Source organism: Dufourea novaeangliae, unplaced genomic scaffold, assembly GCF_001272555.1.
Source record: "Dufourea novaeangliae isolate 0120121106 unplaced genomic scaffold, ASM127255v1 scaffold81, whole genome shotgun sequence".
NCBI lineage: Eukaryota > Metazoa > Arthropoda > Insecta > Hymenoptera > Halictidae > Dufourea > Dufourea novaeangliae.
Genome location: NW_015373973.1, coordinates 228,542 through 240,597, shown reverse-complemented (window position 1 = coordinate 240,597; position 12,056 = coordinate 228,542). Strand labels below are relative to the sequence as shown.

General features: G+C 43.2%; 3 protein-coding genes across 3 annotated transcripts; 2 read left to right on the top strand and 1 right to left on the bottom strand.

The window, feature by feature from the left end:
• The first annotated feature begins 302 nt into the window (after window positions 1-302).
• Window positions 303-778, top strand: LOC107186918. Its single transcript, XM_015574883.1, has 2 exons — window positions 303-544; window positions 619-778. Exons 1-2 carry the CDS (start codon window positions 303-305, stop codon window positions 776-778), a joined length of 402 nt encoding a protein of 133 aa, XP_015430369.1.
• Window positions 779-1,155: 377 nt separating this feature from the next.
• Window positions 1,156-3,069, top strand: LOC107186826. The gene is made up of 6 exons (XM_015574767.1): window positions 1,156-1,203; window positions 1,302-1,661; window positions 1,959-2,078; window positions 2,163-2,260; window positions 2,350-2,676; window positions 2,925-3,069. The coding sequence occupies exons 1-6, from the start codon at window positions 1,156-1,158 to the stop codon at window positions 3,067-3,069; spliced, it is 1,098 nt and encodes a 365-aa protein (XP_015430253.1).
• A 215-nt stretch (window positions 3,070-3,284) lies between these two features.
• Window positions 3,285-5,977, bottom strand: LOC107186880 (nitric oxide-associated protein 1). Its single transcript, XM_015574834.1, has 5 exons — window positions 4,649-5,977; window positions 4,285-4,581; window positions 3,878-4,199; window positions 3,537-3,754; window positions 3,285-3,463 (listed from the first exon to the last, which is right to left on the bottom strand). Exons 1-5 carry the CDS (start codon window positions 5,910-5,912, stop codon window positions 3,285-3,287), a joined length of 2,280 nt encoding a protein of 759 aa, XP_015430320.1. The 5' UTR covers window positions 5,913-5,977.
• Window positions 5,978-12,056: the final 6,079 nt, after the last annotated feature.

The window sequence follows — 12,056 nt, the reverse complement described above, 5'->3', positions numbered from 1 at the left end:
GGATGCCCAGACGTCCTCTCGACCCCTGCTTGGAAACCTATGACTGATCGGCCACGGTTTTCCGCTTGTTGTGTAATGCGTTTTCTATTCATATACTTATGTATCGTTAAATAAATATCATCGATATTCGACGCGACTCGATTCCTTCGTCGAATCAACAAACACCCCTCCCGTTCGATGCTCAGTTTTTCGCGCGGCTCTTTGCCGAGAGCGAGTCTCCGATCCGCGACCGCGCTTCGATTTCCGAGCTCGGCCAATATTTCCACCATCTTCATTGTCCGTTTCCTTCGACCTTCGACACGATGAATCCCGTCAAATTGCGATTCTACACCGAGCGATACGAAAAAGAGAAGAAACACCTGCAACTGCAAGAAGAGTTCGTGGCGATCGGTCGAACGCAACCTCTTACCGGCAAATTTTACGCGAAACACGACGTCATATCGCCGTCGAAGGTCCGTCAGGAATACGTCGACTTGATCACGAGACGCGCCGGTTTTCCACCAAAGGACGTTTATCCGTTCGACCCGCCAACGGTCAACGGCCGGTACGATCCAAGCAATTCCAGATTACTACACAAGATTACTACCTAGAGAACATCTTCGATTCGTTTGTCCGTAGATACGGCTGGTTCGTGGATACCTCGACGTCACCGACGAACGATCCGAGATTGCGCTTCCCCAGAACAAAGACGGATTTTGTCGCGAACGAACTCGAAATTCGTTTCGTTCAGCGGGGTTTGCCTGTCGAGAAATTTACCGGGATACCGTTCAAAGTTTAAGCTTTCTATCAACGATTCGTCGCGTCGCGTATCGTGATATAAGTACAACAGAGCAAAAGGACCATTCGATTGTCGGCAAAATTCAATATCGATGTTGTGCGGTTGCCGTTACCTGGCAACGACCGTGTCGCTAGTCCCGGCTCGAGACGGACGCGGCACAACGTTCGCGTTGTTCATCGAGGGAAAAACACGACTGTCCGGCGAGAATTCGGATTCGGAGCAACATACCCCGCACCTGTGACTTCGCGTTAGTCCGAACGACGATTCAAGAATTCTGCTACTTACTCGCGAATAAACCAAGGAAAAAAAAAAAGAGTATGATAACGGCCGAGAATCGATGGTGACGCGACGCGACGCAATAGCCATCGGTCACTACGATGGCGGGAAAAGGCTTCCGCGTAAAGGTGCGACTGGAATTGCACGCCGTAAGTATTATCATTGCCAATCTGTCATCGATGGTCGGTCCATCGTTCGATCGATCTTGATCGAGCTTGAACAAGTTTCGATACGGGGACTGTTTCAGGTAACCTGTCCTGGGGTATGGTTGTGCCCTAACGGCAAAGTGGCCCTCCGAATAACTAGTCTCGGTTCCACCCTAGAATCTCACAGAGTATCACCGATTTTACCACTATTATTTCACAACGAGTTTAAGTTTAAGAAAACTTTCACACGGCTGGCTGCTTTGACAGAATTGCAACGGAAATTGGAGCAGGAGTTTCTCTACGCGGAACTTATACAATGGCTCGGTCCGTGCAACCGGACCATCGTATTGGCCACCTTCGAAACGAATTTGGCGGACGTGCTGTTCCCGGTGCTTCCCTACAAACATTCGTTGGCCGGAATAACCGTAGACCTGTTGATGGATCCGACGAAACGCTTTCCCGTTAGTACCCGCCGAAGTCTCGACGATCGATGTGCCCGAGGATCCGTTCGAAACGAGCTCTTAACGATCCGCAATACCATTAGCCCTTCGATACGTATGTCCGCAATCGCTATCCCTGCCGAGCACGCTCGCCTCCATTTATCCGCTAGCGCTATCACCGGTTGGTTGCTTTCTCCTTGCTTCTTTCTCTCCTGCTTATCTCGGATTTCTCTATTTCTCTATTTCTCTATATTGCGTTTGAAATTTCATTTTTTCCGTTAATCGATGATACCGTATACACGTTTGCTCAATTCATAGGGTATCATAGCGCCCAAAATCGAAATCTCGACGAGAACCGTGATAGAAGAAGTACTGGGTATTTGCGACGGCCATACGAAGAAAACGTACGACGTCGATGAGAAAAAGAACGATTCCATGGTAAACACACGACGTTACTTTCTCAACACGACACTCGGAGATCCGAATAATTACGAGCGTTTCGTTCTCTTTTAGTATACACAGCAGCCGTGTGCTCACAGAAAGCGACCCACGAAAGGTATCATCAGACAGAGAAGAGTCTGCCATAGCCGAGCAAAACCACGCGTTCAGAGTTCTCGACCGTAAGCACCGAACGGGAATACGAGGTCCCGAGTCAAGTAAAATCGTCCGATCATGAACGACATCCTCTATCGGTCATAAATATTTTCAGCTCGAAATACCGATGCGAGTCGAGCGAACAGCCTCGAATCGGCCAGTATCATCGTGCAACACGAGAACAGCCGAAATGTGTACGTGATCATCGCGTCAAGTCGGAAAACGATTGTACCACTTCCGCTATGTGTAAAAACACAGGCATTTTCGACAACTGTCCGATCTGTTCAAGATACAAGTGTTATTTCTTCTGCGACTGCGATCGCGTCCTATCAAGAACTGCCGAAAGCGAACGCAGCTCGAACGATTCCGTGTCCTCGGAACCTTACGACTGTTACGGCCACGATCGCGGCTATAACGAGTCGAACGATGCTCCAACGCTCGCGTAAGTTTCACAATGTTCGCGAGGCTATAGTTTCACAGAAACGTTATCGCCCAATCTTTTCTCTCAGAACACGCACAAAGGCCCGATACCTGCGGGAAAAAGGTAGGCTCCGTCGACCTGGTGAGGATCGCGGAGAGAACGAGTAGTTAGTTTCGTCGAAGCGTCCGTGAATTCGCATCAAGTAAAATGCAATATCAACAAACTGAGAAACCGAAAGCCCAATCGACACATACAATGGTGAATTTTAGTATTTCAGAATACGATACCTTCGCCGCGCAAGATCATCGTGACGCGCAACAAGGCTTCTACAAAAACTTGGAAAGATTTTACAAACAAATGTACAAACAAGCGAAACTTCGAGCCCGCGAAACCAACGACAACGACCAACACTGAACTAGTAAAAGTGTTTCTGGTTGAAAACGATTACCGTCGCGATCGCGATTTCCATGCCAAATGACACCATGAAAATCAACGTTTCCGTTGTTTCGCCCATGACAGGTAACTGTAATAGCAGCATGAAACGTACCAATAAATCGGTGTAACGCACGGAAAACCCGCACACACTTGCGTACACTTCGCAGCATACGTAACAAAGAACAGAAACCGTTTTATTTAACGTACATCTTCTTTCCCAACGAATACAGAGGAGTTCCTGCTGTCTTGATCCCGCGATGCATTACGCTTTTCTTGAGCAACGCCGGAGTCCTCAGATATAAACCTCGAGCCTGCGGCGTCCACGCCTTCAACGCAATATTTTGGTTTTCGTGCGGCGTGATTGCGATCCAACCTAAAGATAATTGAATACGACACGTTACACATCCTTTCCTTCCCCACGAAAAAATATCCATATTGCAGATTACCTATACTCGATAATACAACATCGGCGACGGATTCGTGTCTACTGATACCAGTCAACTTCATTTCCATTCCCTCCAATTTTGGCCATACTTTTAATCGTTCGGGATCGTTGGACGGTACGACGAACGCTTCGGTTTGCAACAGCTGTTCGTAAATCTCGTCCGCGTCGTTCGTGTAACACATCGTTATAGGCAGTTCTTTGCTCGTGAACAATGTACACCTGTTCCAGAACAAACCAGCCCCTATGTCAACTCGATACCCAAATGCACGTTTACGCTTCTAACAAAGAAATGCAGTCCCCGGTTTTCGAGTCTCTCGAAATATATCGATATACATTGCATACCGAATATATAGGTCTCCCTCCAAAAAATCCAGTCGTCCCATACCGGCCACGAATACCGTTTCTTTCGGCCTAAAAATGAATGTTCTCGGCACGATTGTTTCCTGGGGTAACGTTAACAACAATTCGTCCGTTGTTAACAAATCTAGTGTTTGATCCCGCTGTATAGTACCCGGTGTGTCGTAGCACCAACGACTTTCTGCGTATTCCAGTTGAGACTCGTCGAAACCGAGCTTACCGTCCATGAATTTGTGCGACTTTTCTGAGAAAGGATCAATCGGCGCATTCTCCATCGTTCTTTCGGTAAACGTTCTACCTATATATCCTACCCAACATATACGTAACAAACTTTTAATGAGCGTACATCACGAATCGGTCGAACGCCATAAGATACACATAATTTATTATACCCTGCAACGTAGCAAATTTAATCTTCCCCGTCTTTTTGAACAGTAATTCTCCTTTTTTCTTCTCGTCAATACTAAAACTTTGTTCCTGCTTAAGTCTTCGTGCTCGAAGCATAAGTTTCTGTGGCTGCGGATTCAAAATGGGAAATTTCAATAAATTCAGCGTCGTTCCTGGCCAAGGTGATATCGTGGCGCGTTGTATCAGATCTACAGCTTGTATCTTACAATAATCTGACTTGAGCAAAGCGTTGAACATTGAGCTCTTTCCAACATTTGTACATCCAACCAAATAAACATCTCCTAGAATTACAACAATATTCAAACGATCCAGATAAAGACAGATTAGAAGAAAATACAAATTACGTACCTTTGTACCGCCACTTGCGTTGCAATTTATTTATCAGCTCCTCTACGCCGTAACCAGTCTTGGCTGATGCAAGCGCAACATGCGTCACGTTCGCCGTATTTATGCCGGTTACATCGAGCACGGTATTTAATAGCTGCTGTTTGACATTGTCGAAGAAAGTCGGGCAATCTCGAGGAAGTAAGTCGACTTTATTCCCGACCAGAAAAATCGGTGTGAAAGGATGCAAAACGCTTTTTAAATTTGGCCATATACTACCGGGAAAGTCGGTCAAATCCACCATCAAGAGAACTGCGCATTTCTTCCTTTTTATAGTACTCAAAAGCTTTGGATAATCTTCTACAGACACTTTTACTTCTAACGCGGCATTATAAAATTTTAGAAAATGACATCTTTGACAAACTGTAAGTTTTAACTCGTTCTGTTTGCAATGTGAAAACAATTCGGATGGTAGATATCCAGGAATTGCCGGATCTTTACAATGTAACAACGCTCCACATCCACCGCAAGGTATGGAACTGACTGTAGATAATGGATCTGGAGTTCCATAATTCTTATACCAGTCTCTATCGGTTTCAGTCTCGTTGAACTGTTCAAAATCTGACATCCAAGTTGGTGGAACTTTCCACAATTCTCCCTTTGGTAATGTTTTGATGTTTTCATCTTTCATAAGTTCTTTCAAATTTCGTTTGCTTTTGATCTTGGAACAAGCCTCTAACGCCAAATGTTTTTCATATAAATCCTTGTATCTTTGGTTTAACAATACATGTGTTTTCTCTTTTATCTTTTCTGGTAAGACGTCAACGGCTTCATAGGTATCTATTCTGGAATATGGCATATGCACAGGTTTTTGTTCTTTCAATTCTACCTCTATATCATTATCGGTTTCTGTTTCAATTGAACTGCTTTTGTTCTTTTCATCCCACATCACGCTGAACACAGGTTCATGAAATAGCTTCTGTTGCATCTTCGATTGTGTATATATTTGTTGTTTCTTTTGCAATTGTTTACGTTTTGTATATCCCAGTCGTAGATTTTGCAAATCTAGGTGATCACAATATAACAATTTCTCTCGTAACGCTAGAACCTTTGGATCTACCTTATAGGAATCACTTTCATTCAAAACTGTTTGCTGCGAATAATATAATCTTGAACTGCATAAAATACTGCGAGCCTTCACATGTGACAAACAACTCCTAACTCTGGAAATATACATGATGTGCGATGTAATAATGATTACGGTACGACGATAATAACAATATTCCATAAAAACATAACCATCTAACGTCCAAAAAAGTGCAACAGATCGTAAGAACCAATTTCATATGTAAGATTCAATAAAGGATCCTGAGCAAACATCGTTCCGTGAAATTAGGTATCGTATCTGCTCTGCTTTGTTGAGGACTATACAAAAATATATTATCTCCAAAACTGCCGCTTTTCCGCTTGCACATAACCTCTCAAGAATGTTTGTATTTATATACATATGTGTGTGTATATATATATGTATACACGGGTACAGTCATACACGTGCTTGGTGTTCTTTCATATCGAACGATTCGAGACTATCGATAATGTAGTATTAGATAACATACTTTATTGTTTATATTCTATACTCTCTACGATGAAACAAAAAAATATATGTATACACATTGTACATACGTGTGCAGTCTGTCCATATTAAACGAAAGACACCATGTAAAGTAAAGCCAAGTAAAGCAATAGATATTAACATACTATCGGGAAGTCGACTAAAATTAGTTGTGAAAACTACCGTGAACGGTCGGTAGTCTAAAAATAGTGAAAATAGGTAGATGTTTCAGAATTTATGAACGGTCTGTCTGCAGTTAAATTTTCTTAAACACTGACGCGACAAGCTTTCTGAACTTTATTACAAATGTTTAATAGTATACGCTATTATAAATATACGTATAATAATACATTTGTAATATTTTTCCGTAAAATGAAAAGTGCTGATGCTAGCTATACGCAGCAGTTGTACAGCGGAGAGTTGCCAGCTGTAGACTATAGTCTGCGTAGAATGTCGTCGCCCGATGGAGTGTTAAAATAAATCCTATGATTTTGAAAGAACTTAGATTCGTTCGAACCACCAACAAGCTCCTTTTGTTCAGCATCAACATAATCGACGTATTCGATACATAGAAAATTGTTAACGAATCAATAAATGCTCGAACATTATACACAGTACACACACTCTCGAATGCACTTTTAATATTCGACGACGAACTATCGATAATTAATCTCGCTTTTTAATTAAGAGTTTTTTTTTTAAAGAAACGCAAAATTAAAGAGAATACGTTATGTCTGTAAGTTAAAAGTCGCTTAGTTACAGAGTAAGGAGAGAAGAAAAGAGACGACGATGGACGGTTGGGGAAGGAACGTGGTAGAATCCGCGTCGGTCGAAGACACGAAAGTCGGTCAGGGCTGAATACCTGTGCCTCGGCACGTACGCCATGGTGTAGTGATCTACGAGACGTCTCGTTCGTTGTTGGTGCCGTTGTTATTCTCGATAGTCTTGTTTTGAACGTTCCTTTAACAATTAACTTTTTCTACGTGGCTAGATGCTTCTTCGTGGAATATTCGAATAAGATTGCAAAACACTGTAAACAGTTTAAAGATGTACGTATTTTTCGTAGTCGCGGACTTTCATTCGATGAAAATGAGAGATATGTGTAATAACGCATGATCTCGTACCAAGTACTGAATTTCGATAATGCATTTTCACAGTACAATCAAGATTATTTCAAACATTTACCATGTTATGGTCCACTAACCGATCCTATTATCCGTATATGTATGTAACGTGTATGTAGATAGGAATAAGATGTATACATATACGCGGGTTTCAAGTTGCCTTGAAACATTTTAGTTGAATTTCGTAAATTACACACATATTGCGTATTTGGGAATTATTGCCAACATATTAAATAGAGATGACGTTAAAGCATCATCGTTGCAACGCATCAACTAGTATTTAGGTACGGAATACAGACCCGTACGAATGAAAACGGCAACGACCAGGTTCTATACATATACCAGCCACAAATTCCGTAGAGATGTACATTGTACATGTGTATAATGTATATGTATAACCGTTTTCGAAATTGCGTAATTTTGTTTGACGAGAAACAAATGAAAATCAACTTGTTCACCGTAAGAAAAAGAAAGACGTGTAAAAAGAGTTATTAACAATGAATACATACATATATACATATGCGTATGTATGTATGTATGTATGTATGTATGTATGTATGTATACGTATACGCTGTTATCTACACGTTCAAAGTCGCCAGGTTTGGCTAATCGGTAACGCGCGCAAAGGTCGTATGATTTATTTCGTAGGTGTATACTATTTCCTCGGAAGGCTCGGATGTAAAAAGTACGGGTCGCGTCCATGTTGGAAGCAGTTGTTTGTATATCCCTATTTCTGTAATTCGACTCGATCGAGAGTCAATTTATACGGTACTGTACGTGAGGTAGAGGGCATATACTGTAGGTCCGCCGCGCAGTCGCAATGCTATTTTTCGAAAACGTTTTGCGACGCGCAGCAACTGTCACGCGCGACGTCCATACATAAATACATACATACATGCAAATAAAACAAACATATGTAAATACAATGCGAGTGAACACGTCAAACTATAAAACGTCGTGGCTTGGATATTTACGGAAACTGCGTTATCATTTTTCAGAAGCAATTGCATCATTTGGATATTACGTGGTGGAAGAATAAAAAGCGATACATATTAACGAACACGCAGAAGAATGGGGATGATGGAATGCGAAGTTATGTTATAGGGTTCTTGAGAGGTGATCGGGAAGTCGACGAGTGTCGACGAGCGGAGTTCCATACGCGAAGGCACGCGTCCTGCAACTATCTTACTCTCGTAGATTGCAGTCATAGCTGTGGGTATGTAAGCAACTATGCTTACATACTCGTGTACACGGACAGCTAGCACGTTGCTCGCGGTTGTTATTCTCGAGAGGATAGGAGAGAAGGAAGGCAGGCGGAGGTGGACGTGGAAAAGAGCGAGTAAGCAGATTGCACGTCAACCGAGGAAACATTGCGGATGGTCAGAATACCGTCGCTTCAGGTTCTCTTGCCAACTATCGATAACTGTTATGGCCAAGTCAAAGAATTTTCGAATGTCAGATCACAGTTTCCACCGTGTACGGCCGTCTCCAATTGTTTCGGAAAAGGTTCAGTCCCTCTGAACAATTATGTACAGAAAACACCTTCGAAACTAGAGCACAATCCGTGTCAATCTATACATGCAGTTTGATGCAATTTGAACACGTGAATCGTATCGCAGAGAATAGCGCAGCAGCATGGTAATCAAGACGAAGGAAACTGTAGGCATAAAAACTGCACCGTTAGCACGTCATTCTATCCGAGAAACGAATAAAACCATTAAATCGGTCGTCTTACATCTGTTTAAAGCGAAAACATAGGAATCCGTTGTCACGCTCGTAAAAGTGCCTCTGCGAAATAATTATTTTTCTATACCGCTCGTTGAATAAGGTTCCTACGAAAAAACACCTGGTTACCATATGACTTCGAATGCGCGTACCCTTAGCTAGATATACATATTTATCCATCCTTTTTGTCCCTTGGAAGGCGACCGATGAACTGTAAAACATTACATTCGAGAAAGGTTGCTGGGAATAGGTTGGGGTTGTAAATCTCATCGACTCGTCAAGGCGCGAACCGATTCGACCAACCAGGCTGTCGCATCCAAACTTGGAGAAGGCGGACATATTTATATGCCACTCTCCTGCTGTTCGGCGACGAATACCCAACACGAGGGTTCAAACTGAATACATATGTAATATATGTATACCTAGCCTTACGCCTGCTAAGAGGTTTTCCAGAACGGCTGTCCAACGCGCTGTTGGATATTTTATCTTGCAATAACAACAAAAAAATAGCACGTTTCTGTACGATCGACGATTGCTGTTCGTAACAATGACACTAGCTTTCTACCATTTTGTTTTTTCACGTTGAACGAACAGTCGGAACGCGCTGCGAATACGACACCGAATGAATATTTCAACGTTAAACCGAAGATCCGCGCGATATCTCGCGGACAGAGCATAGAACAGCGTATACTTTAAGAACGCGTGTTACACGGAAGAACAGGGAATGGAAAACTATCGATGCTTTGCGATTCATAGACTACACATCGCGTATAATGTTTCGCGTAAGGACGAACACGACAAAGGGAACGGGGGAGCAGGAACGTTCGGCTATGAATTGAAGCGAAAGCTCGATGGGCAAATCGTTCGTTCGCGGTTAAGATCACTTTGAATAGTCTACGTGACGGTCGCGTAAGTACGACCGTTAATCGATTCCGGGGATGACGCAACGCGTTTACTAAAAACGAGGCAAGCCAGAAAGAGATTCAAGCGCCGCGCAGGAAACGTGGAATCGCGGCCTATCAGCCTATCACCCGCCGAACATCGGTATAATGTCCGGCGAGCGGTGATCGCCTGATCAGGGGCCAACAACCTCGAGGTGAAATCCGTGTGGACAAAGTCGCATTATGTATTGTCGCCGTTCGATTTCGCGCTCGAATCGGAGCTTACGATAAAACCAACAGGACGTTTAGAATCTTCGTTGGATCTCTCGAAACACAATGCTGGAATCTGAAAGAATCGTTACACAATCGATCGTGTCCGCGTAATTTTAATGCGTTTAGTCTGGTTTTAAACGGGATGATTCACGTCGATGAGTAATGCCTTGTAAACTATAGCATATACAATGTACATAATTCAGTTTCTTGCGGTATAACATATAAAAACGAAGATTATGCAAACTGCATTATAGTTTGACCATAAGGGAATTAGGAATTTGTAACGCGGGAATGGTTTGATAAATTTTGTGTCCACGATTTTGTCTCGCGAGGAAAGAGGTCACGTCGAAAACGACCCCAAGGTATTGATAATTGCGAAAGAAGTCTGTTTGATGTCGCTGGGCCAAGGAAAGGGTGGAATCGATCTATGCGAATTCGTGCCTGGGCACACTTGGTTTTTCGACTAGCAACGAGACGAAATGTGGTACACTTTGTCGCTTGAAATCGATTAGGATTAGAGATTGTAGATCTGAAACATCTGAAACTCGTTCTCTTTGCGTTAGCCCATTACACGATTTATTTGGAAAATCGCCCGATCGATTGTCCGCTGGTCGACCTTTTTGCGCGTCGTTTTCGTCCCATCGAGTGGTTCATCGGCTACACTAGACGGTTCTCCTTTTAGCCGCCGCGGGGCTTCCTCTTAAATAGCGCGAAACCATTTTCTTCGCTGAATTCGTTAATCGGCTCGTACCTTTGAATGTGCAGCAAACGGATCAGGAACGCAGCAAATACTGAAAAATCGAGAACTCTACAACACTACAGCATGCTTTCGCAGACGCTTACGCTCGATGTCATGGTACTTTTAGATTTACAAGCCACTTTAGGTTCACGGTTAGTTTTCGCATCATTAGCATCTTCTGTCGTCGGAATCGCAAACGATGGAAGGTCGAAAACGTGGGAAATTCGGTCTCGCGACACCGATAACTATCATCCTCCATGAAAGGTCACTTGAGTGAGTGTGGACAGCTTAATAGGAAGAAGTGAAACGACGAAACTTCGAGTTGGCGCGTTTGGCTTTCGTAAACGTGTACATATGTACCTAACACGCATAAATTATTTCCTCGCGTATACAACATTATTATGCGCGTAGATAACAACGAAACGTTACCATATGCGCAGCTGTGAATATAAGCATACCTGTCCAACAGTTATGTATGCGTACTCCGAGTAATCGTTTCACTTATTTACGACTCTAGGAACATCGATAAGTATCCTCGAACGTATCTTCGGAACACGTAGTATATATGTATGTATCTACATAGGTACGCCTCAAATTTCGATCCGTTTCGAAACAGCTGTGCCGAGACATCATTTACTCTTTCTGATACGTTTCATTTCATTATGGTCTCTCGATGTAGAACGGTAGACAGAGTTTCGCGCGCTCGCACAGACCTTCCCGCCGTTCCTTGTCGGTCGCGCGATATCGCGCGCAATCGCGCGTCGCACAACGATCTCTGTTTACCCGCGATAGAGCAGAGTAGAGACAGCGAAACCACGTCCAGAAATAACTATGCAAATACATTTACGGTCATTCGACGATGGTGGATTATCCATTAGAAACAACAGCATTGGTGTTACCGGTGGATAGACCGAACGATCCGGATCGGATAAACGCAAAATTACACTCGGTCGAGTCGTGTTGCTACGAAAATGTCAGCACAGATGAAAGATATTTTCTTTGCTTCGTAGGTCGAGTTTGCAACAAGCTGCGGCAAATTGTCGTTTTCGTCCGAGAAATTGGTCCAAATCGCTTTTA

Excerpts from the sequence above, each read along its gene's own strand:
- LOC107186918 (XM_015574883.1), top strand. The coding sequence starts at position 303 with ATGAATCCCGTCAAATTGCGATTCTACACCGAGCGATACGAAAAAGAG. Across the intron at positions 545-618 it reads CCGCCAACGGTCAACGGCCG|ATACGGCTGGTTCGTGGATA; the intron begins GTACGATCCAAG and ends GTTTGTCCGTAG.
- LOC107186826 (XM_015574767.1), top strand. The coding sequence starts at position 1,156 with ATGGCGGGAAAAGGCTTCCGCGTAAAGGTGCGACTGGAATTGCACGCC. Across the intron at positions 2,079-2,162 it reads AGAAAAAGAACGATTCCATG|CAGCCGTGTGCTCACAGAAA; the intron begins GTAAACACACGA and ends TAGTATACACAG. Across the intron at positions 2,677-2,924 it reads AACGATGCTCCAACGCTCGC|TATTTCAGAATACGATACCT; the intron begins GTAAGTTTCACA and ends GGTGAATTTTAG.
- LOC107186880 (XM_015574834.1), bottom strand. The coding sequence starts at position 5,912 with ATGGAATATTGTTATTATCGTCGTACCGTAATCATTATTACATCGCAC. Across the intron at positions 4,582-4,648 it reads ACGCAAGTGGCGGTACAAAG|GAGATGTTTATTTGGTTGGA; the intron begins GTACGTAATTTG and ends TTGTAATTCTAG. Across the intron at positions 3,755-3,877 it reads GAGGGAGACCTATATATTCG|GTGTACATTGTTCACGAGCA; the intron begins GTATGCAATGTA and ends GTTCTGGAACAG.